The 23,916-nt window shown below is 38.6% G+C and overlaps 2 protein-coding genes and 1 long non-coding RNA gene across 8 annotated transcripts in view; all 3 read left to right on the top strand.

The window, feature by feature from the left end:
• PDE5A (phosphodiesterase 5A) overlaps positions 1-5,973 on the top strand; it is a 67,038-nt gene extending 61,065 nt beyond the window's left edge. For all 5 annotated transcript variants that reach the window (XM_051616495.1, XM_051616494.1, XM_051616498.1 and 2 more), the window contains exon 21: positions 601-5,973. In XM_051616495.1, the coding sequence (XP_051472455.1) occupies positions 601-738 (138 nt within the window). In that variant the 3' untranslated portion in view covers positions 739-5,973. The remainder of the gene's footprint in view (positions 1-600) is intronic.
• A 175-nt stretch (positions 5,974-6,148) lies between these two features.
• Positions 6,149-17,899, top strand: FABP2 (fatty acid binding protein 2). 2 transcript variants are annotated; one of them, XM_051616503.1, is made up of 4 exons: positions 6,149-6,226; positions 15,851-16,023; positions 16,636-16,743; positions 17,568-17,899. In XM_051616503.1, exons 2-4 carry the CDS (start codon positions 15,859-15,861, stop codon positions 17,616-17,618), a joined length of 324 nt encoding a protein of 107 aa, XP_051472463.1. In that variant the 5' UTR covers positions 6,149-6,226; positions 15,851-15,858; the 3' UTR covers positions 17,619-17,899. The 2 variants fall into 2 exon arrangements, with proteins under 2 accessions (XP_051472463.1, XP_051472461.1); XM_051616501.1 differs by lacking the exon at positions 6,149-6,226 and adding an exon at positions 15,015-15,173.
• Positions 17,900-22,145: 4,246 nt separating this feature from the next.
• LOC127383497 (uncharacterized) lies at positions 22,146-23,156 on the top strand. The gene is made up of 2 exons (XR_007889220.1): positions 22,146-22,353; positions 22,807-23,156. It is a non-coding gene; the product is annotated as an uncharacterized LOC127383497 (long non-coding RNA).
• The last annotated feature ends 760 nt before the right edge of the window (positions 23,157-23,916 follow it).

The raw sequence follows: 23,916 nt of genomic DNA, 5'->3' as shown, positions 1-23,916 counted from the left end.
AATACTATATTTAAATATCAGAATCCAGGTAGTAAAAGCCACATAATGAAAAACACTTGACTTCCATCATAGTTATTACTAAAAGGTACTAAGTGTCAAATGTAATTTATCTATCATGTGCTAATTGTATTGAATTAAAATATTTCTGGAGCAACTCCTCTGAATCATTTGATACACTGCCAGTGAATATGGTCCCACTGACTATACCTGCTATGTGTCTAATGATCATTCCAAGGTCATCCTTATGATCAACCTTGCTATGCATTTAAAGGACTGGCTTGTAAACAAAGTCCACACATAGTACTAAGAATAGTGGACGGGTCACGTGCATAATACAACAAACTCAACCGTGGTTCCTTCTGCACCAATGTATGAAGTGCTGTATGGATACTGCCACTCAGTCTCATATGCATTAGTGCTAGGTAATTATGTTCAGATTTCATGTGCAGGAGGAAGCCTTCCTTAAAGTTCAAAATACAAGTTCCATTTCATTTATAGATAGATCTTGTATTTTCATTCTAGTCTCTCTCATGGTCATCTTTAATGACACTTCTTTTGTTATTACTGTAATCTGTTTCACACGTTCTTAATTTATTTCAGGCCCTAACGCATGTGTCAGAGGCCTGCTACCCTTTACTGGATGGCTGTAGAAAAAATAGGCAGAAATGGCAATCCTTAGCTGAACAACAAGAGAAGAATCTGATTAATGGAGAAAGCAACCAAGCCAAACGGAACTGAGACGCTGATTTAACAACCACAAGCTTAAGTTCACATAGACGACACAGTAATAGAGGAGTACTGCATTTTGCTAAACACTCTATGAATTGGCTTATATTTTGCCACTGCTGTATTATTTTTCCACATTTCAAGATATAGCATGACTATGTATATGCAAAGATTATATAAAGACAGAATGTTTCTCTTATTACATCTGACTGAGATGGAAGAAAGATCCGCAATTGTAGTTTTTGCTGCCCTATTCCACAAGAAGGTACGAGTGCAGTTACTCCATTGTCCCCAAGAGTCTATTACTTTATAGATGTATATAGTTATTTAGTGATCACATTGTGGCCAGTATCTTAAAGACTACTGCATTTCACACCTTTTTTCCTCTTCCGGTCTTGCTGTGTTGTTATAAAAGTAATGAGCAGTCTTGCCCGTTCTCTTCCCAGAGGTTCAGAGGAAAGATTGGGACTAACTGGGGAGCCTAATCCAGCATATACTATGATAACTTCTTTCAGGAGATAGAACTGGGCTTTGGAGCCAGAATCTGTGCCCCAGCAGTTTTTTTCAGATTAGAAGAATGTCTTAGCAAACATCTTACATTTGGAGAAAGTTTATAAACCCTGCGAATTACTAGGCAGTGGGGTTCTGAGGAGTTTTGTGGTAGAAGTGTCATAATTATCCATGCACAATGGAACCTGCTTGAAGATTTATGAAATGTCTAAACATAACTGACAAACTGCTGTGGAAGAATGGCTCTCAAGCTGGAAGAAGCACACAAAGAAATGGAAACTAAACAGAATCATGTTTATATGCTGGTTTTAACTTCATTTGGAAGTTGAATTTAACATTACCCTAACCCACAGACTGAATCACAGGTAGGAAGAGCAGAAGATAATGTGACTGCAAGAGCAAGAGATGAAAATCTGAATCAAGAATGATGCAGAAATGGCACACTTCTGGTGATGATCAATGATGGATTCTTTGGGCCAGTGCTATTATGAAATGGCTGTGACCACTTTGAAGAAAGTTTTATGTTAATATGTTTTAAAAATCATTATTAGCATTAGTTAATGTTAACAATGATTAATCACAGTGTCTTAAAGGAATAGGAAAAAAGAATACCAAAAGCAAAAATAGGCAAGAATGCTACAGGGATTTGCCATTTGTATATGAGGCATTAATATTCAGAAAAGTAAGAAATCTATTAGCTTGCACTAGTAAAAAAAGCAAAATTAATATTTTATTTAAATCACTAATAAAAATTGTTTTGAGTTGGGAACCAATTCAAGAAAATATACACATTAGACAAATCCCAAAAGAGTAATACAAATAGAGTACTAATCTTTGGGTAGACACCTTAGGAATTAATGTCAACAATATAAGATTGGTTATCAGTAGGTGTAACTTTGGCTGCACAGAGACACCTAAAAATGGTTTTGGGTTTTTTTTTAATCTATAGTAATTATTTTTTCAGTTAAAATCAGCAACAGTATTAGACAAAATAATACATTTCGGATTGTACTTTGAAGTGTGGAAGTTTATTTCTATCACAATAATCCAGAAAAATCTAGTTGGAAACTGCAATCAATTCTTCTTTCCAGAAGATTATCAATGTAAGAGCTGGCCAGAAAGTAAAAACAACCTCTTTTTAATCAGTGTCTGCATTTAGATAAACTATACCAGAAGCTAACAAAAGATGAAGCAAATGTTTCAAAATGTTTGACAATACTGTTTCATAGTCAATTTTTTAAAATGTAGAATAAAGTATTCTGACTGTCTGCCGCATTTCTGCCAACCTAAATTATTTGTCACTGATTAAATCCTATCTCAAACTTCTCTAATGAATACCAATAATCAATATATTATTGCAGTTGAATCTGAAAACATTTTTCTACAAAAGGATTTGTTCTGAGTTTTTTTCCAGATTTTTCAAAAAAAGTGTGGAATTTGACAATAATTAAGAACTTCAGGAAGTACTCCATATGTGTATTTATATGCATACACAGTAAAAGATATGTATGTAGTATGTCACAGCTATGCAGAAAAATGGCAGCAGCCTGCCCTCCCCAACACACATGCCCTCCAAAAAAACTTTTTAGGTACTTTTTGGTAAATAGGAAACTTGGTTTCAGGATTTGCATAGTCCTTGTATATTCTTTTCCTTGAATGCTGGAGGTACTAAACTATAATTACTATGCTAACAGATGAAATACATATTTAATATAAATATTATTAGACTATATGTATATAAGGGTGTATTCTGCTAGTATGGTTGAGACTAGTAATTCATGGTGACAACACAGGAAACCAGCCACAGTGGTATTACAGTATAGTGACATCATCTACATTAAGATCCCAGAATTTCTTTGCTATATTGTGTGTTCAACAAAGCTTTATTATGACATAAATTTATAACTACTACAAAGGAGTGCTGGATTCATACTTTTGACTTGAAAAAAGGACATGACATTGCATTTTTCAAAGGTTCACTTAAAATTAATTCAGTTACATAGTATGTGCATGTATTTAATTATGTATCTCTACACATGTATCCTACAGAATCTCTTCTACTACAAATTGGAACATATATAGAAATACAGTTCCTAGTAAATGAAACATTTAAATGTCATAATACACATGTATCTGTAAATATTCCTACAAAACCAAACCCTTTAAACTACTGGTTTAAGAACCTTAAAAGCATAGATTGCTGTACTTCCTGAAATTTCAGAGTGATCAAATTGCTTATAGCGTTTTGCTCTGCCTGAAAATAAGGTCAGAGTGTGCCAGTTTTGTGTCATAGTGTTGTGTGAACTGTTTGCAGAAATTGCTCATTCCTTTCATAATGGAAACAGGTGACAATAGGAAAAAAATCCAGGCTGTTTTGTGCCTGAAATTCATTGCCTTCAGAATTCAACATTTTCAAACCCAGCTAGTGGATGACAGCTATGGAGCTACCATTAATTTCAGCATGAGTTCCAAATTATTTTAGTCAGGTCTGAAACATTCTCCCCAACTTACATTGTCTAGCTAAAACAATCAGTGTGGATTATACAAGAAACAAGTTGAAATGGAGTTTATTACTTTGTCACTTCAGTCCTAAGTCCATTAAAACCACTGTGAAATTTGATATTTAAGTCTTCAGGTACAGAATTTGTGCCAGTAATTTTTAATACTTGTCTCAGTAAAGACACCTAAGTTAGTGTCCTACTTGTTCTCAGACACAGACATGTTTTCTTTTAAAGTCACTCTGCAGCACAGCTTAATGTTTAAAGTAAACTTTTCTTTGATTTTATTCCCCTTCTGAAAAAAACAACAACTTGTCTTACACAAAATTATTAATTAACCATACCTCTGAATTAAAAATAACAGTGAGGCTCTTAAGTTGTAGATAGTACTTCTTTTCCAACAAGTCAGTCACACATCCATTACTAGCTGTATAATGTTTAGGTTTTCTATTATCTCATACAACAGAAGAAAAGGGAAAATAATGTATTGTTGTTTTTTGAAATTGCATTTATTTTTACTTAGCAGTTTCAAATGAAGAGCAGATTACTCTCCTATCTTCACAGAATACAAGTGAGCTAGTGACAAAAGTGAGTAATCTGTTCCGCTGATGACCAGTTGATCTCTCTTTAGAAGAGAGGACTGAAGCCTGATTTTATGCATCACCCTCTGGCAACCGTGTCCATGTAAATAGAAACTTTTGGACTCCAATCCAAAGCATTTCATCTGGTGGTGGCACAAACTGACAAAACCAGAACACTAATTCAAATATGATATTTTTCAAAATTACTAATTTTGAAAAAAAATTTAATCAAAACCTGATTTTCAGACCTATTATGCAGAAAGATTATGAAGAGTCAGATCTAGCCCCTTAGAATTAAGAGGCTGTTGCTTGAGCAATTTGGTTGATGCCTCTTGTAGTTATGCATGAGAAGATAGAAGAGTTTACATGGAAAAAATGCCTCACTTATAATGGATTAATGCATTTTTAAAGTTTTTATAGAGACCTAGTATTTCAGACAACTTTATACATAAGCTTTAGTTAGGAGTCGTGTCTCTGTGTTGCTGTAGTTCCTTCTTCATGTCAAGTCACATGCAGTTTACATTCTACAAGTTTCAGCTTTATTTTACAATTCCCTGCTGTACTTCTTCAGAGACTTGCACTAATTAGAAAGATAAGCTTGAACACTGGACCTTGAATTAAAAAAATTTAGTTTGGCCAGAGTGTGAGAAATTATGAGGGCTGGATTTTTAGGTTTGGAAACATCACAGAATCTGGCCTGGTAATTAGTGACACTTGCTAAATACAGCTAATTCCAACACTAAGAAATTTTATCTTTGTCATTGCTAGATGAATGGCAATTGCATGGGAAAGTTTATTTTCCACATACAGAAATTTGTTTCCATAGAGAAACTCATCTCTAAGTACCACTGTTTGTAATTGTGTATTTATGTGACGATGCTATATAACAGCTAGTTTCCACTAACTTTCACAGCATGAGCTTGTCATGCCAGGGCCTAAGGCATGCTCAAATGCCCATTTGAAGTCAGTTATATGATTCCCATTTACCTCAGCGAGAGCTGGACTGAGCTGTATAGAAAGTGAAAGAATGGCTCAAATCCAACTTTTTCACCTATAGAGAGGGACCAAACTCTTACTCTTGGTAACACCTGCCTCACCTGCTGTTTGCTGTATTCAGCTATTCCTGCTAATGCCCAAGATACCTTACAGATGTAACTGAAGTTAGAATTTGAGCCCTCTATGTGTTCACATGGCAGACACCTGCATGTGTGTCTTAAAGAATGTAGTGTGAAATGCACTGTAAATAGTTTTAACATACATTTCTATTATAGTTTAATAAAAATCTTAATCACAGTCACTAGCCACTGAGTTTGTCCATTTGTATGCTTTTATCTTAAAAATATTTGAAAAAATATAGTTTCTGGGCACAGTATTTTTGTACTAGGTTAAGGAGGTTACTCTGTATATTATGTTTTGCATTCAAGCAGTATTAAAGTCTTCTTAATGTTATGTGTTCTTGCTTGCATCTGTCCTATGACTACTTAGGTATATTACTTAAGAGAATCATTAGTCCTACTTGCTGTACAGCTGATAGAGAACAAAGAGTCATATAATTCTCTATGGTCAAACTGCTGGTTATTACTTTTCTCATTCTTCTGTTTATACTGTTTTCATGCTTTTTAAAATAAAAAGGATTATGTCAAATTTTGTTAATATTATTGAGGCTGAATGTTCAATACCTCATTGTTCCCTGATTCAGTTAATTGCTTCTGTAAATTTGTATTTTATAATAACTTATCTAGGTACTAGAAATTCTGAAGATAAAAACTGCACTGTTAATATCAAGATACTTATAAGTACTACTGAGATAAGCCGGTGGTAAAAGTACTTCTCGTTTGGAACCACTGCTAATATCCACTAGAGAGCGTTGCAGCTACACTTATTACGGGTTTCCAGAAACCAGTTTATTGGGTAAGTAGAACTGGCATATATATCTGTTACACAGATCCATCTTCATCCTCTGCCCTCAAAAATCAATTTCCGGGATAGCATGTCAGAGACATGGAAATATTCAACCCAGTGACTTTAAACAAAATTGTGAAAAAAAATTTTTTTACAGCATGAGCCACATCATGTGTAAACTCCTGATCCTAGAAGTAATTCCAGACCAATGGGCTTCTTAGCCATTTCTGTTCTTTGCCTATTAGGTTCTCCACAGCAACACTTCTGGCTTGACTTTTCTTAGCTCTAAGCAAAACCAAAAAGTATGTGCCTCCCTGACAAACAACAGTCTCATTCAAAAAGTTATGAAGGGCTAGATTTAGTTCAGTGCAAAGCACAAGTACTGTTTGCTTGACCTAGCTGCAATTTATCAGTTCAACTGAACAACTGTCTATGTATATCTACATATATCAGGTAAGCATTTGCTGTTGGAACTACAGTCTTTCCAGGCCACTCACCAACCTCGTCATGCTTCCGCTTAGTTGTCACTGGCCCACTGAATGTTTGAATCAATTTCTGAGAAGTGGCAAAGTTTTCAACAGGAGTATTGGAATATATTTCTTACCCAGCCCAGAAAATAATGTAACCTTGAATGAGGGCATTTTTATTGAAGATTCAGGTAAAAAAAAAGTACTACACTCAGTCTTTCACACCTTTCATAACTGTGATGCTTTTTTAACAAACGGAAGAGACAATTAGGTCCTTCCTCTAGCTGTATTTTAGTAACAGTGGTGGCAGCTATTGCTGACATGCATTTCACATTCCCATGAAATCTCATCCTTTAAGATTTTTCAGAAATAGTTCAAATATGTGAGTTTGTTACAATAGTAAGCTTTAGGATCTAATTTTCTTGAATCTGGCAGCCATTGCCTTTGTCAGCCCTTAGAGGAGAGTAGCATTTCTTGGTATGTACAGAACTTTAGAACTTAAATTTCAGTTGAAAAATATCACAAGTTATAAAACCAGTAAATTTTCACTTCAGTATTTACAATTCAGAATTTCTTGAAATACCTGCCTGCATGTTTTCCTCCCATTATTCCAAAGCTCATATTTTACTTAACACTGACATTTGTTTTTACACTTCCTGAGAGACTGAACATTTCTCCAAACAGTTGCTTTATTTTCTGTTCTGAATCTATACTACCAAGTAAAGATAAAATAATCTTTCCTTCTAAAATATGGGTATAATCAGCCATAGCCTGCTAATGCCCACCCAGTGGTTCTTAACAGCTGATAAATCGAAGAATCACAGAATGGTAGAGTTTGTAAGGGACCTCTGGAGATCATCAAGTCTAGCGCCCCTGCCAGAGCAGGACCACCACAAAATCTAGGGCAAGTCACTCAGAAACACATCCAGACAGGTCTTGAAAGTTTCCAGAGGAGGAGACTCCACAACTTCTCTGCGGTGCCTGTTCTAATGTTCTGTAACCCTTACAGTAAATAAGTTTTTCTTCAACTTGAGGTGGAACTTCCTGTGATCTAGCTTGCATCTGTTGCCCCTTGTCCTGTATCACAGGGCACAACTTGAAAAGAGATTGGCCCCTCCTTCTTGACACTCACCCTTCAGATATTTGTATACATTAGTAAGATTCCCCCCTCAGTCTTCTCTCCTCTAGACTAAACATCCCCAGGTCTCTCAGCCTTTACTCATAAGGTGTTCCAGTCCATTAATCATCCTTCTAGCCCACTCTCTCAAGTAAATCCCTGTCCCTCTTGACCTGAGGAGCCCAGAACTGGACATTGCAGATGGGGATTCTGCAATCTCTGCTCAGTAGAGCAGAGTAGAGGGGGAGGACAAACTCCTGAGCTTGCTCACAAGGATGTTACGGGAGATCATGTCAAAAGCCTTGCTACAGTCAGATGGACTACATCCACTGCTTTCCCTACATCTACTCAGTTACTACATCATAGAAGGCTATCAGATCAGTCAAGCATCATTTCCTCCATGTTAGCTACTCCTGATAATCTTCCTGTCTTCATGCACTTAGATATTATCTCCAGAATGAGATGCTCCATCATTTTTCAGGGATGGAGGTGAGGCTGACTGGTTTGTAGTTTCTTAGATTATCCTTCTTGCCATTTTTGAAGACTGGAGTGACACTGGCTTTCCTCCAGTTCTCAGGCACCTCTCCTGTCTTCCATGACCTTTAGAAAATGGAGAGTGGCAGAGCAACATCAGCCAGCTCTCTCAACACTCATGGGTGCATCCCATCCGGGCCCATATTCAGTTTACCTAACTGATCTCTAACCCAATCCTTATCAACCAGTGGAGAGTCTGGCTTCCTCTTTTACACCCAGGATCTGGGATTCACGAGGGCTGGTCTTAGAAGTAAAGACTGAAGCAAAGAAGATATTCAGTAACTCTGCCTTCTCTACACCCTCTGTTACCAGGGCTCCCACCTAATTCAGCAGTGGGTCCACATTTTCCCTGTTCTTCCTTTTAGCACTGATGTATTTGAAGAAGTCCTTCTTGCTCTCTTTTACTTCCTTTGGCCTTCCTTGTTGCCTTCCTACATACCCTGACAATGTTCCTGCAGTTCTCCCAAGTGACAAGTCCGTTCTTCCACAAACCATGAACTTGTTTCTTCCATGAGACCTTTTTCAGGAGCTCATTGCTCATCCATGCAGGTCTCCTTCCTCCTCAACCCAATTTTTTCTCAAAGGAATGCACCTATCTTGAGTTTGGAGGAAGTGATATTTGAAAATTAACCAACTCTCTTGCCCCCTTCCTCTTTCCCCCCACCTTCTAGAGTCTTAGCCCACCAGACTCCTGCAAAGAGATCTTTGAAGGGTACAAAGTTAGCCTTCTGGAAGTCCAAGGTTGTAATCCTACTTACTGCCCTGCTTCTTCCTTGAAAAATACTAAATTGTACCATGTCATGATCATTGCTGCGAAGGCTGTCCCCAGCCTTAACGTCCCTGACCAGACCTTCTTTATTTGTTAATACAAGGTCCAGCAGTGCACCTCTTCTTGTTGGGTCTGCCACTACCTGCATCAGGAAGTTATCATTGATGCACTGCAAGAGCCTAAGGCATGTGATCTAGAGGCTACTTCCAGCTGACTGTAGAAGGTCTCATCAACATCTTCTTCCCAGTTTGGTGGTCTATAGTAGACACCCACAACAGTTTTGCCCACATTTCCATGTCCCTTAATTCTTACCCACAAGCTTTCAACAAGTTCTTCCTATTCTTTACACAGGTTTCTTTTGTCTAACATCAAAGATCTTTAACAAAAGTGAGGTATAAATTCCAAGGTTAAATCATACCAGTAGTTTATATATATTATACATTCATATATAGGCGATTCTTCAGAACCCTTTTTTGTCATACTAAACTCACTCGCACATTATTTTATGATAATTATGTTTTTTTAATGAAGGGAAGTTCATTTTACAGATAAGTAGAGGGATTAATTTTTTCAAGGTCCCATAGAAAGTCCATTTCTGAGTTGGAAATAGAACCAGGATCTGAGTGTCCATTCTGCTTTTACATGAGATATGAAGAAAATAATGTTTTGTCTTGAAGCCATCTTCTCCTTTCAGGTATAGAGATATTTAAATATCTGAGCCATATAGGGTGTTCTCTTGCTATTATGCTGAGCTCAGAACTCTGAAGCTCACTATTTCACAGATGAGATTAGATTCAAGTTGTTAATCCAGATAATCACAATAATCATTGGTGGAATTTGGAGCTATATCACAAGAGAAAAGTGTATGATCAGCAAATAGCTATGTTGAAATAAACTAAAAGTCCAATTCAAATTTTGGAAAATCTGAAAAGACTGATGCAGACTTTCAATACTATACATTATTAGCTCATTGGACTATAACTCAACTCCTCCCTTTAATCGCCTTTCATATTCTGAACAAAAAGAAACTACTTCCCTAAATTTGCCAGCTACTAAACATTTGCCTGAAAAATACACAAAAAGAGTATTAAGCTATATAGTTCATTACCTTAGCCTGACACAAAGCCCTACAGGTCAACTGACATATCAGTCTCTATGTGACAATTAACAAATGTCACTAATACTCAGAGATTCATATAACCTTTATTGGAAAAGCACACTTATTTTTATTGGCAATTGTTCACTGTCATCCTCTTTTCACTGAAACTAGACTAGATTCTACTATTCCGGGTAATCCTATGATTCATTTTAGCATGTAGTAATGCATAAAGTAAATACCAGAGTTGTTATTGCTTTAAGAAAATCCTGCATTTTGCTTCTGTTTTTTTTTTTTTTTTTTTTTTAACCTGAAGCTTATTAGCTCATGCACATCAGTTCTCTCTGATAATCAACTCTCAAAAACATGCAACACTCTATGGATCAGAGCCATGACACAGAAATTAAAAACTAGTGTATACAGACACTTAAGAGGCAGTTTTAAGATCCACAGCCCACTACTAACTAATCAGACAAATGGATCTATACTCACTGGAAATCTCTAGGTAATCTTCAAATATTGAATCTTCATGTTGAACAGATTGCATACTATGAGCATCCAGCAGATTCTCCTTGAACCTAAATGAAACCAGAAATTTAGCAAACAAGCAGTGAGAGTAGGACAAAATCTATCTCATATACGATTTAATCCTGCTGCAATACAACATCCAATTGCAATATGTACTTTTAAATTATTTATCCAAGAGATGGCATTAGTTAGGCTTGATTTGAGCTTCTTGTTGCTAGGCCACCTGTACTTATGCTAAAGTTGGCTATACTGGCATAGAATTATCTATCTACCTAGTTACTATAATGATATAAATTTGAGTATTTTGGTTTAAATGCTTAGTAAAACTTCACAATAAGGGATCCAGGGGCACTTAAATGATTTAAGTCCCGAACCATCTTTGCAATCCATCCTAAGACATATAGAAGAATCATGGAGTAGAAAACATGTATGAACTCTGCCAAATCACAGCTACATGACAGAAACCAGTTAATCTGCATGGTTTTAACAGGGATCCATGTCTCTTTTAATATGTAACTCCTATATGATATTATTTATCTATTAGGTTTCTGCTGGCACTAAGCCATTATCACTCAATGGTAGAGCTGAGTTCTACCATCCTAGCTAATTTTAGGCAAAGCAACTTGAAGACAAGCCCCAAACAATAAATAAGGCAGATTAATATAACCCACTGCAAAAGCATTATTGTCACACTGACCTTTGGAACCTTATTGTCTATTATCATCATAATACAGCTTGGTATGATTATCACAGGCTGGCATTATGAGATTGGCATAACCATATAAGTTAATAAGTTATTTTAATCCACCTCATTTAAAGATCAAACTCCAAAGTTTGTCCATTTTCAGTGTTCTGAAGCTGACATGTTGAAGAAAGCCACAAAGCCAAGAATATGCACCCCTAACTTTCATGACTTTCACGCAACCAGAAATACTGAAACCCAAGTTTTTCAATGCAGCATCTAAGCAAAACTTGTAGGTTTTAAAACCACACAAGAAAGAGAGGGACAGAAGAAGGAAAAAGGTTGTGGAATATATACATAGATATATTTTTTTTTAATATAAAAAACAATTTTAATTATAATTTTAGAAGGAAACACAGCTGTTATAGGAACTCTAAAGAACTCTGAATAAAGTTTGCATCATGCAATTCTAGTACATGTAAGAAAACTGAACTTAAGTTTTTAGTACTTTTTAAGTCCTAAGTAACTCATGTAAATGGTGAGAGATTAAAAAAGATGGCTGCTGCACTGACTTTTCATCAGACCACAGAGAAAAACAGTTCTTTATGCTGTCAGGGCAACAACAACATAGAGGCACCATGAAACTCATAAATATTGATCACCTGTGGAAATTCTGACTTGACTGACAGATCTCTGGGGATGATCTGAACAGGATCCTACGGATTCATGCCCAGTGAAAAAGGGGAAAACAGGACAGAAATAGAGCAACAAGCTTTGATGTGAAATTCAGGACTCAGCTACTTGCTGCTCCCATGGTGAAAAGGTCTGGAGTTGGCTTGTTAGCCTGACTTCTGGAAAAGCACATCTGAGAGATCCTCCTGTTAGTTGAGGACTTGCTCCAGAAGACCCTCCCCCTTTTTCAAGGTTCAGAAAAACTGCTGAAGTAATTTTGATGTAGAAATTAATATTTAACCAGCAGATTGTCCCTACTATTATTTATTTTAAATACATAAACAGTACTCCAGGTACATTAGCATTTCTTATATGAAATTAATCAGCAGGTTCTCAAAAAGAATATGGAACACATCTAAACCCCAAAAAACTTTATTAATTTCTTATTAGATTTAATCTAAGTCTGAAATAATGTGAATTACTCCATTTTCTACTGGATACAACAGAAATGGCTCAAAATGGCACTATACCACTGTCAGAAAGAAAACCTTCTGCAAAGACTGTAAAGAGAGTTAATGATTTTGTTAGGCAACAATAAATTGGATGAACTATAACCAGACACGAGGTACTTTTGTTTATGTAGATATACTAAAAAAATAATACAGCTTGACAATTATAACTACAAAGGTCAAGACACAGTTCAATGAAACAAAAAGAGCTAATCTGACTCTAGTAGAAATTAATTTTGCCCATTTTCTGAGCTCGCTGAAGGGTAAGGATGGGCATCAATCATTAGGCACAACACTGGGCATGGGCTATGACACTTTTGAGAGTTTAGATCCAGCACCATGGTAACACAACTACGCATCTTCCATTTTATAGTTGGCTGATTTTTACTCAGTTCCATTTATAGGGCTGAGCACGTGTTATTTCTCTCTAAGTCAAATGTCATGCCTGCACCTGAGAATGCTCCAGTTCACAGGGAGATGAAATACTTCAATTTTGCCTTTAGCAAAAGACATTAATCCTGGATTTCTAATATTTATGTAGAAATAGGATTTCTTCTACCAAAATTATCCCAACTTCTTTGCAAATTTTATTTCAGAACTGTAATGTAAGTTGAGGTGATAAAAAACTGCATGAAAATGTGGGAAGAAACTGCATATAAAAACTACATTATGAGACCTAAATAGTGGTGTTAAATAGATATTGTAAGGTGCTTCCCTCACTGCCATTAAGAATAAACAGCCTGAACACCTTCCATATGGCAGGCTTCATTACCCTGCAACACAGCAATATAAGAGATAGAAAGACGACAGAACATGTAGCTAGTACAGGGACTCTCCCAGCTGTGGCTGTGCGGGCTCTCCAGGCTAGTGCTCCAACATATTCAGCATGACGCCATGCTGGGGGTACTGCACACTCACAGCAACAGTTCATTTTGCAAATGAAGTTCTTCATATCCCCTTCTCTTCCCCACACAGTCCTGACAACCCCTCAGGTTGGAAACATCTCCTGTATAAGAGGAGGTGGCTCACTTCAAGTGAAATGAATTAGGAAACACTAAGAGAAAAGGAGCTCTGTTGGCAGATCTGAGATAATCTCTGCCAACTACTTCTGGAAGAGTCTTCTTGAACTAAGTAGCTGAATTTGGAACATAAGGTGTACACAATTACAAGAAACTATGTGGTACCCATCTTTCAAAAAAACAAAGGGTCTGGAAAAGTTAATCTTAACTCCAGTGCTTCTAGCACCCAGTTTTAGCTGCAAGTGCAGCACCTTTCCCTACATCACTTGCAACAATATGAACCTACATTCTTTTTCTTTGCTTTTCATCAAGTCATAAATACTTGTTGAGCCATTCTGTTAGCCAGATACTATTGATTTACAAATTGAAGCTAACTGGAGTGAAAAGCCACATTATTCTAGTATTGTTACCAAAGTACTAAACGTATAGTTACACTTCAATAAAACCTCTTGTTCGAGACTGCAACCCATGGATGTACAAGATTATGATAAAATAAGACTTAAAATTTGGTAAATAGAGCACAACCTATCACCTGTGTGCTAAGCAAAACCCAATTTGGCATTCAGGATTTACATCCTGAATTTACAGATAGCAAAGCTGATGCCACCCATGCAAACAGAACAATTACAACCCCAAACTCAGTTAAGACAAAAGCTGGACCAACAGTTTTGCTCAGTTTCAAGTAGCACCAACTAGAGGGGAAAGGGATTGGGGGAAGAAGGGGCTAAGTCAGGGAAGACTCATGTTCTGCATCAACCTTGAACAGACAAAATCCAGAACCTATGGAAATCAACCACATCAGGCAAATTCATTGAGATGCCCATCTTTTTCTGTTGTACAAAAGGGTTAGATGCACACAGCATTCACTGAATGTGTTATAATGCAGAAAATCTGTACAATCTGCTCGGAATTTAAATAATATATTAAAGAGTGAGGACATGAATACAGAATATCATCCCTATTTTCATAGCTCAGCACTAGACAAGAAGCAAGCAAATAGTTTTCTGAAACTACTTGCAGACATTCAGTAAATCCTCTGCCCCATGCTTACATTCTCTACCAAATTACAATAGAGATTTATGTTTGGTTTGTTAGGTAAATGTATTTCCTTCCATTGCATAAAGACTCTTCCACAAGCATGAAGATACAAGAGAGAGAGAAAATGCCAAGACATTTTCTTAGTCTAATTACTGCTTTCACTAGAGAGTTGATTTTTACTATAACACACATATGGTGAATAAAATGAATGGATTAACAGTTCTTTAAGATAAGCAGTAACAATGATTTGGGGGCAATAAGGGAGAGATGGGGCAAGCAGTGTGGTCACAATTGGAAATTTGATTAAACTAAAGTAAACTTCTCCTTGAAAAGATGAGTGCATCAGTTGAGCTTTAGTCAGCCACATCATCCTGTAAATTGCTTTCAAGATAAGCCAGTAGATAAATTCTCTTTGTAAAGATCTGTTAGTTCAGAACAGTGCTCCTACAGGCAGAAACATGGCACTTAATGGTACTTGGAAAATAGACAGAAATGAAAACTATGAAAAGTTCATGGAGGCCATGGGTAAGTCTTACTTTTCCAATGCCTTCTACAAAAATAATACCACTATGGTTGGATACAAAATCCAGCTGTCTGGGAACTACCTCCTAGCTAGTCTATCTTTTTGCTGTTTGCTGTTCTGCCCTTACATAGTGCATTACATTTATTTTCAAAAGATTCCACAGGGGGAGGAAAGACTGAGAAATGTTCAGATTTAAATTACACTTGGTTAATCTTAAGAAATTTAACTAATTCCAGCAGATTTAGTTCAGCTGAGAAAAGAATCCCTAAGTGTCCATTTAAGGAAAAGGCTCAGAGAATTTGAATTACCAACTTTAAGCAGAATTCTATGGCAGGATTATTATTTTGATAACGTGAAAGTAGTTTAAAAATTGCATAGAGAGGAGATAATGACTCTTCAATTTTATAGAAACACATGATTAAAATAATTTTCACATAATCCTCATAGTTAAAGTTTGTGCAAATTGTGAGTTATATGGATATACACATAACCATTCCAGCTGGTTTGTCTTGTATCTGTAGGGGTGAACATGGCCCAAATAAAAAGTGAAGAATTAAAAAAAAAAAAAAAGTCAGAATGCTGGAATAAATTCACTTGACCAGATAAAAGTCATTAAAAAGAGATTAATTTCATGCTCCAGGGTGGCTTTTTTCTGATTGATGTTCATTGATTTTTCTAGGTGTTAACATGATGAAAAGAAAGTTAGGAGCCCATGATAACATGAAGCTCACTATCCAACAAGATGGAAACAATTTTACTGTCAAGGAATCAAGCAACTTCCGTACCATAGAAATTACATTCACTCTGGGAGTCAATTTTGAGTACAGCCTGGCTGATGGGACTGAACTTACTGTAAGAAACTTTCTAGATAATTATATATTTAGATTAATAACTTTATGAAGTACAGTTTCAAGATGAATTATTTGTCTTTCTAGATTTTAATTAAAATTTTACTTTTAAAGTGTGACTGTTCAGGAACGCTTGCAGCTTATATGCAAAACCACAAAATAGTCTTAACCACTAACAGTTCAGTACTTTACTGTGAAATTCAAGATTCCACAGAGAGCCCAAAAAGCAGAGCATGTAGCAGTTTTCACATGATTAAATCCACATGACTGCAATTTTACTTCTTGTAATACTCAAGTACACCACCTAGAGTGCCAGAGTGCTGAGTGGGTATTTGTAAGAAATTACTTTTTCTTTGTTGATACAATTAATTAAAATGAGGTGTAGTGAGCACTAAAATAAATAAATAATCTAGCTGAAGTATTCTGCAATTAAATAATTCAATTAACTAGTGGTTTTACTAACATTTCATTTTACAGCCTTTCCATCAATGTCAAAAAAAGCATTATTACACTATTTTAACCTCTTCTCACTTTTAAGCATTCCTGCAGCCTTTAAATCAAATCAGTGTTATATCTGTTGTGAAATATTTGGGTTGTTTTTTCTTCCCCATTATAGGGTTCTTGGAACATGGAAGGAAATAAAATTGTAGGAAAATTTACTAGAAAAGATAATGGAAAAGTACTCACAGCATCCAGAGAAGTCATAGGTGACGAACTTGTCCAGGTGAGTTAAACAGTCACATATAACTTTACAATATGATTAACTGAAAAAAATGTTTAAAGCTTTCTCAAAGAAGGAAATAAAAGTAAAAAAAAAATTGAAAGCTGTTCTGAAAGAAATATTTTCTTCAAGTCAAACAACCTAATTTATCTGTAGTCAAAATTCTCAAGTTGAGTAATCTTTATATAGATGTGTTTTTACTGAAGGCCTGTTCCCAAGTGCCTTGTAACAGCCTTACCACAGGAACTTACTACAGGGTAATGCTGTCAATGGCTGATAAATCCCCTTTTAAAAAAAAGTTTGGGGTTGGGGCAGGGGATAACAGCACAGAGGAGTAAGTTTAAGACAGAAGTGAAATGTCTCACAGCTCTGAGGTAAAGCCAGAAACGGAACTATAATGCTTTAAGATCCTTTCCACTAGTGGGCCACAAACGTCTGAGAAGAATAAAGAAGTTTTTAAAAACCTTATGTTATGGAAAGGTGTGAGATATCAAAAACATGAAATACAACCCTTCCATGCTCCTGCACAATTCTAATAAAAGCAGTCACATGAAGGAAACTTGTGAAGTAGTGATTTGGGAATATGGAACTTCAAGTCTGGATATTTTCTGAATCCACCAAATGTTGTCCTGTGGTAGTTCAAGTTTTTGCATAGAGAATTCATGCCTGTTGACAACAAGCTGCTTTCCTCAGAGTCTGAACAGAGGCTGGTAGTCCCCACATGGCCACCAGTCACAATTAAATCACTATTGACCATCTCTCAATAGCATCTGTGAAATGAAACTTTATAATAGTGCCACTGATTTTTCTTCTTAATTTCTTAACAGATCTATGTATATGAAGGAGTTGAAGCAAAGAGAATCTTCAAAAGGAGCTAACTACCTCACCCAGAGCCAAAAAACAATGAAAAATGACCATTTTTCTACATAGCCTTTTATCCCCTCACAGCACCTTCTAAGCTGCAATTACTTAGCCCTGATGAAAGCAGAGTAGTTTCTTTTGTTTACTTTTTTGCCCTGAATAAACAAAATCCAATTACAATTTGATACAAATGCTAAAACATTATTTGTTCTGAGTCCTACCTGAGTGCTATACTCTAAAAGGCTGCAGAAACTATTTTCTATAAGCAGAACTTAAATATTTTTTGCACTGGTTCTCAAATGGAAATTTAGTTTCTTTACCGTATGATTTCTATTCATAAACAGTTTCTCTGCCTATTGAATATTGTGTAGTACGGATGGCAAAACCCAAAAGAAACCTGACAAGACCCAAGTCTCTAAGACTATTGTATATGAATATGCAATAAACATAAAATGTGTGATAATACAACTCACAAATAGTGTTATTTTCAACCCAGCCTCACCTCTCTTGAGTTGCACTGTTTCCTAAGGGTTGCAGTAAAACTGCCCCTCGAGGGTCAGCACTAGTTAAGATCTGCTGTGTCCCTTGGTGGTGGTCATCTACTCCTGTCCTTACATCTGTAGGGCAACCTGTTTCCCAGCCCTGGACCCCTTCTCACGTACCAACAGAACAAACCTGCAGCCAGTAGTGAGCATCTAGATAATCTTCTGCCATGTGCTTATCCACGTGCTGATACAAGGTCCAATTTCAAATATAATTTCTGAACAGGTACACTTAGATTATTATTTCATTGGGTTTTTAAAATACCTTGCAAAATTTACTCTCCTGTTTTGTCTCTCGTTGAGCGTGTTCTTACTGGCCACAAACGAATAAAGATTTTTTTTTTTTTTTGGTAATAACTGAATCCTCTCCTAGTCTGTATTTTTGTGGTCTTCAGCGTCTCGCAGCTCCCTCTACTGCCAAAACGCTTTCATGTCGCAAACAGTATTCGAGTTAGGAGTAGCACAGATCACCCTTCTCAATTAATTTGGATTGCCTCTTCCACATATTGATTGTATGCAACTTCCAGCTTATAAATTTTTTACATATTCACCTTCCAGTAAGTAGATATACCACATATATCACAATGACAAGAATATTATTTTAATCAGTCCTTCAATTTTCAGTTACAAAGAGATGTAAAATGGAAGAGCAAAGGTACAAAAAACTAAAAAAAAATCCAAACCACCAAACAAAAACTACACACTAAATCCGGAAACAACACTATTATATAATTCTGTCTGTCTACAGGCTATTTTGTTTAGATATAAAACTCTTTAAAAGGGAAAGGGATAAAGAATAGTGGCTTGCACTAAGCTATGTGACAGATGCTTTCAGTTAAGCTATGCATGCTGAAAAAGCAGCCCTAACCACTGAAGTGCTGTTACAGAATATGACCTTAATTATCAGCTGCATGTCATGACTACTTCTAAATTGCATTGAAGCATATTAGGAATGACACATCAAAGGTTTCAGGAAACTGGAGAATGCCACTTTCTTTTACAGATTTTACTGGCTGGAATGAAAGCTGCATTGAGCTCCTGAATATGTTCTTTTTCTTCCTCGAGTATGCTGACCCGTTATGTCTTGCACCCTTCTGGTTCAGAAAGTCGAACTCTAGCCCACACCTGGTGTCAATGCACTTAACTCTGCTATACCCAGCTCAGTAAGAAACATCCTGATTCATGGTTATTTTGATCTAGGTTACCGGATTTTATTGACTGAATGACTGGCTACAATAACCAGTAGGATATTTTTTTCAACGAGTATTTGAGAAATCACTTTAGTTAATTCTGAATTACATACACGGCCACAAGCTAAAAAGTAATCTGATAGTTCTTTACATTAAACGACCTGTAACCGTTACCAACGGTCACTCGCAGAGGCGAACAGCTTTGGTGCAGGCACGTCTGCATTGGGACAGAAAATCGGCGAAAAAGGGGCCTTTTCCGGAGCTTTCGCACAGCGCTGGAGGACGCGCAACTCGTCAGAGGGCTGGGGAGGAGGCGTGGACGGAACCAGCGCTGTGGGCAGCAGATGCAAATGGACCATAATTGTCACAAACGGCTTTGGCTGCGGTGACCACGAAACGCTGGAATTCTGGATCTGTAGGGCAACAAGGAGGGCCCGCAACAAGCTTGCTACCCTCGACTTCAGGAGAGCAGATTTCAACCCCTTCAGGGATCTGCTTGGTAGGGTATCATGAGGTAAAATCCTGGACTGGAGAAGAGCCCAAGAATGCTGGTCGATATTCCAAGGTTACTTCCTCCAAGCCCAGAAGCAATGCATCCCAAGAAAGAGGAAGGCAGGCAAGAATGCCAGGAGACCTGCTTGGATTAACAAAGGGCTCCTGGACACTCTTAGATGAAAAAAGAAAGTCTTCAGAGGGTGGAAGCAGGAACAGGTAGCCTGGGAGAAATAACAAATAACTTGTTCAAGAAGCCAGGGATCAGATTAGGAAAGCTAAAGCCCAGAGAATTAAATCTGACCAGGGACACCAAGGGTAATAAGAAGGGTTTCTACAGCTACATCAGTGGTAAAAGGCAGAGGGAAAATGTGGGCCCTCTCCAGAAGGAACATACCTAGTCACGCAGGATATGGAGAGGGCTGAGGTACTGAACAACCTTTTTGCCTCAGTCTTCACGGGTAGGGGTTCTGGCCACACCACCCATGTCACAGAATGCAAAGGCAGAGACTGGGAAAAGGAAGATCCACCCACTGTAGAAGAGCAGGTTAGAGACCATCTAAAGAACCTGAAAGTGCACAAGTCCATGGGACTGGAACAGGTTGTGGATGCCCCATCCCTGGAAGCATTCAAGGCTAGATTGGATGGGGCCCTGAGCAGCCTGGTCTAGTGGAAGATGTCCCTGCCCCTGCAGGGGGGTTGGAGCCTGATGTTCTTTAAGGACCCTTCCAACTCTAGCCATTCTATGATTAGGATTCTATGAAAATATAAATCAATATGAGAACTCAAAAGTATTTACCAGCTCCAAATACTGCAAACAGATGTGGTCAGCAGTTGTACTTAAAAATGAAGGAAGGATCTTGAAAGACTCAGTCTCCAATACTTGGAAGTAATATAATCAATTAAAGGGATGAAGAAGAGTGGTACAGCTTCAATAAACTAATAAGATAATTATGTTAGAATGTGAAAGAGATAGGCTCATAAATTTGACTAGGAGACTTTTGTTTCCAAGGCAGGAATTTCAGAATTACATTACTTTGCAACCTAATAGGAAATTGTATGCTTTGGGGAAACGGACAATCCACCACTCCTTCTGCTCAAATGAAGTAATACAGATGAGTACCAGCCTTACCACCTCACCTACCACACACATGCTTAGGCAATAATTGCTGTATGAAGACAAATTCAAGTTCATCCTTACTTCTAATGATAGAATTCATTAAGGAAAATAGCCACCTCTAAGTGCCTGCTTACAAGAAGTTAAACTCTGATCAGATACACCTGGCTCTGCATTCTGCAGCAAGTACTGTTTTTTTCTCTTACTGTGTGGCTAAAAAGGGTTAACAGCTACAATGATGAAGTTTTTGTTTAGTATACTCCGAAGTTTCTTGTCACTCTTCTAGACACAATGAAAATAATTGCACTCCTTAAAATACTGAGTCATCTGGCTGCAATGAGGGTAGTACATCCCAACTAGGGAGTATGGAATCAGGTTGTGCAGCTTAACTTTTAATTTCTTATGCAATTTTATGTCGTGAAAATAAAGCACACAGTAATCCCAATCTACATGAACTTTTCCAGTTTGTTTAGGGTGTACAAGCTCCAACCACTCTTCAAGGACAGGAGCATACGTTAACACATTTCCAATTTTCCTGAACTTCTTCACAACACAATTTCCCAAAAGATCTTTTAGTTCTTTCCAGAGTACCCATCATCTGCTCTCTCCAAGAAACTGTATCAGGAAGAACTTGTGAACGTTTATTTCCTCACAAAACCCAGGACAGCCCAACAGAACAAGGCCAAGATGGCTCGACAGGACTCACCACCAGTTTCCCCCCACATCCATATCTCACCTGGCCAAGCTCAGTCCCTGAGGACCGGCAAGGAGCAGCAACCAGTAGCGCCCAGGTGCTACCACAGAAGTGTCAGTCACCAGCTCAGAGAAACCCTCGGCAAGCGCTGCTTCCCCCAGCACCAGCAGGAGGAGCGGGACTCCCTCCATGGTTTTTACCACAGGACGGCGGCCCGGCACTGCCACCAGCTCGTTACCACAGGCCCGCGGCCCGGCACCACCAGCTCGTTACCACAGGCCCGCGGCCCGGCACCACTGGCACCACCGGACCCTCAGCCCCCAGCAGCCTCGCCTCGCGCCCCAACGGCCGCCCGGCGTCACGCGCCGCCGCCCGCCAGGCGGGGCAGCCAAGGAGGCGGCGGGGGCGGGGCTGTCGCGCGAGCGGGGCGGGGCGGCAGTACGTGCGCTGCGCTCTGATTGGCTCCCCACCCGGAAGAGCAGCCGCGCGGGGCGCGCCGCCGAGCCGGGCTGCGCCGCGAGCCCTGAGGAGATGGAGGCGGCGGCGCGGGGGCCGCGGCGGGACCGGCCGCAGCAGCAGCGGGAGGCGGCGGGGAATGGCGGCCGGGCGCTGTCGCTGTCGGGGCAGTCCTACTGGCTGGACCTCTGGCTTTTCATCCTCTTCGATCTGGCGCTGTTCGTCGTCATCTACCTGCTGCCCTGAGGGCGCCGGGCCCAGGTCAGCTGCCGCCACCGGCCGGGAGCGGGTGCGCTGGGGCCGGGGTCCGCCCGCATGCCCGGAGGGGGCCCGGAGGTGTGTTTCCACCCCCCCGTCTGGGCAGGCGCTGCGCTGAGGCAACGGCGGCGGGCGGGAGCGGCTGCTGCCGGCAGCGGGACGGCCTGGGCCCGGCTGGGGAGCTCACGGGTCACCCTGCGGCGAAGCCTGGGAGAAGGTGCTTCTCCAGGCTTTCCTCTTCCTGGAGCATCCCTGAAGCCTGGGAAGTAGATACCTCCGGAAGAATGTAACGCTAATGCCGAGCAGCCGGCAGCGTGATTTTATTTATATACATATATTTAAAAGTATCGGGTTTTGGGTCACGAAGTCTGCTTGATACTTTTTTCATGTTTACTGCACCTTCCAAAGGATTGTGTAGCACTGCAAAAGTAACCAGACTTGTTCTGTTCCCTCTAGAGCCACTGCCTAATCACAGGATGCACCTTACGAAAACAAGCAGAGCAAGAGAAGCACCAATTGTGCAGTATAAACGACTGGGAACACAAAGCCCCTTGCATCGGACTGCAAGTGTCTAATATATATACTATATATTTGGCTGTATCATTAAGTATTACTGTTCAGGTTTTTATCTGTATCAAGTCTGTGTTCTAACCTGTGCCTTAGAGGTCACTTACGACAGCTTGACTGTGTTTTTGTAATTAGTGTGTAAAGGTTTGTTAAGCAGAAATTAAAATACATACTGTTTCAATAAAATCAACTGAAAGGACTGACTGTAGACTGGCTGAGAATAAAATCTAGCTCTTGTATATACTGTAACTCAGATGTTTTACTTTCAGAAAGTTAATAATCAGGGTTTGATGCTGTTTGGTTTTCTGTTACCCTTTTCTCCTTTTGTAACACAGCGAGCATGAGGTTCTAGCTTCAGCAGTTACTGTGCATTCTGAAATATGCCAGTGTGTAACAGCAGTAGCAGCCTTCTGTCCTCTCTGATTTAAATGAAACAGGTTTGATTTACTTGATACGAGCAGTGAAGGGATGACATAACAAGAACAGCCTTCTTGAGTAGCTGGCAGGTTACATGTAAGGTTCTCTCTTCTATGGATGACTGTAAGCAGACATTTATAGGTAAGTAAGAGGTTTCAACTTCACACGTCCCATCAAAATGTCCCATCCTCTCTCTAACCACAGGGAGACTTCCAAAACAGTGGTAAATCAAAATCAAGGAGACTCTTGCATTCTCAGGAGGGAGAAAAGAAAGCGAATACTTGGAGTAGGCTTTTTACCTGATCAGGTTTTGGGAAGACTCTTTTCAATTATGGATGAAGTTTTCTTGAGTATTTTTCCCTTGTCAATACTAGTTTCTAATTCTGAGAAGTACAATTCATAGGTGTTTTCTTTCACAAATAAAATAACTAGATTTCATAGACTTTGAAGTGTAGAGTGGTTCAGTGTCTTCTAATGAATTAAATCAAAACAGGCTACTATCAGGTTAAATAGGATTTGGGATGCAAAAGTGGGCATATGCTTTTCCCCTTTATTTCTCCTTCATTATTAAAGTCAATTCTT

The sequence above is a fragment of the Apus apus genome, chromosome 4 (genome assembly GCF_020740795.1).
Source record: "Apus apus isolate bApuApu2 chromosome 4, bApuApu2.pri.cur, whole genome shotgun sequence".
NCBI classification, from domain to species: domain Eukaryota; kingdom Metazoa; phylum Chordata; class Aves; order Apodiformes; family Apodidae; genus Apus; species Apus apus.
Note: the sequence above shows the minus strand (reverse complement) of the source record. Positions and strands in the feature narration are given on the sequence as shown.

Coding starts and splice junctions, on each gene's coding strand:
- FABP2 (XM_051616501.1), top strand. CDS start 15,107: ATGGCACTTAATGGTACTTGGAAAATAGACAGAAATGAAAACTATGAA. Junction 15,174..15,850: donor AAAGTTCATGGAGGCCATGG/GTAAGTCTTACT, acceptor TGATTTTTCTAG/GTGTTAACATGATGAAAAGA. Junction 16,744..17,567: donor TAGGTGACGAACTTGTCCAG/GTGAGTTAAACA, acceptor ATTTCTTAACAG/ATCTATGTATATGAAGGAGT.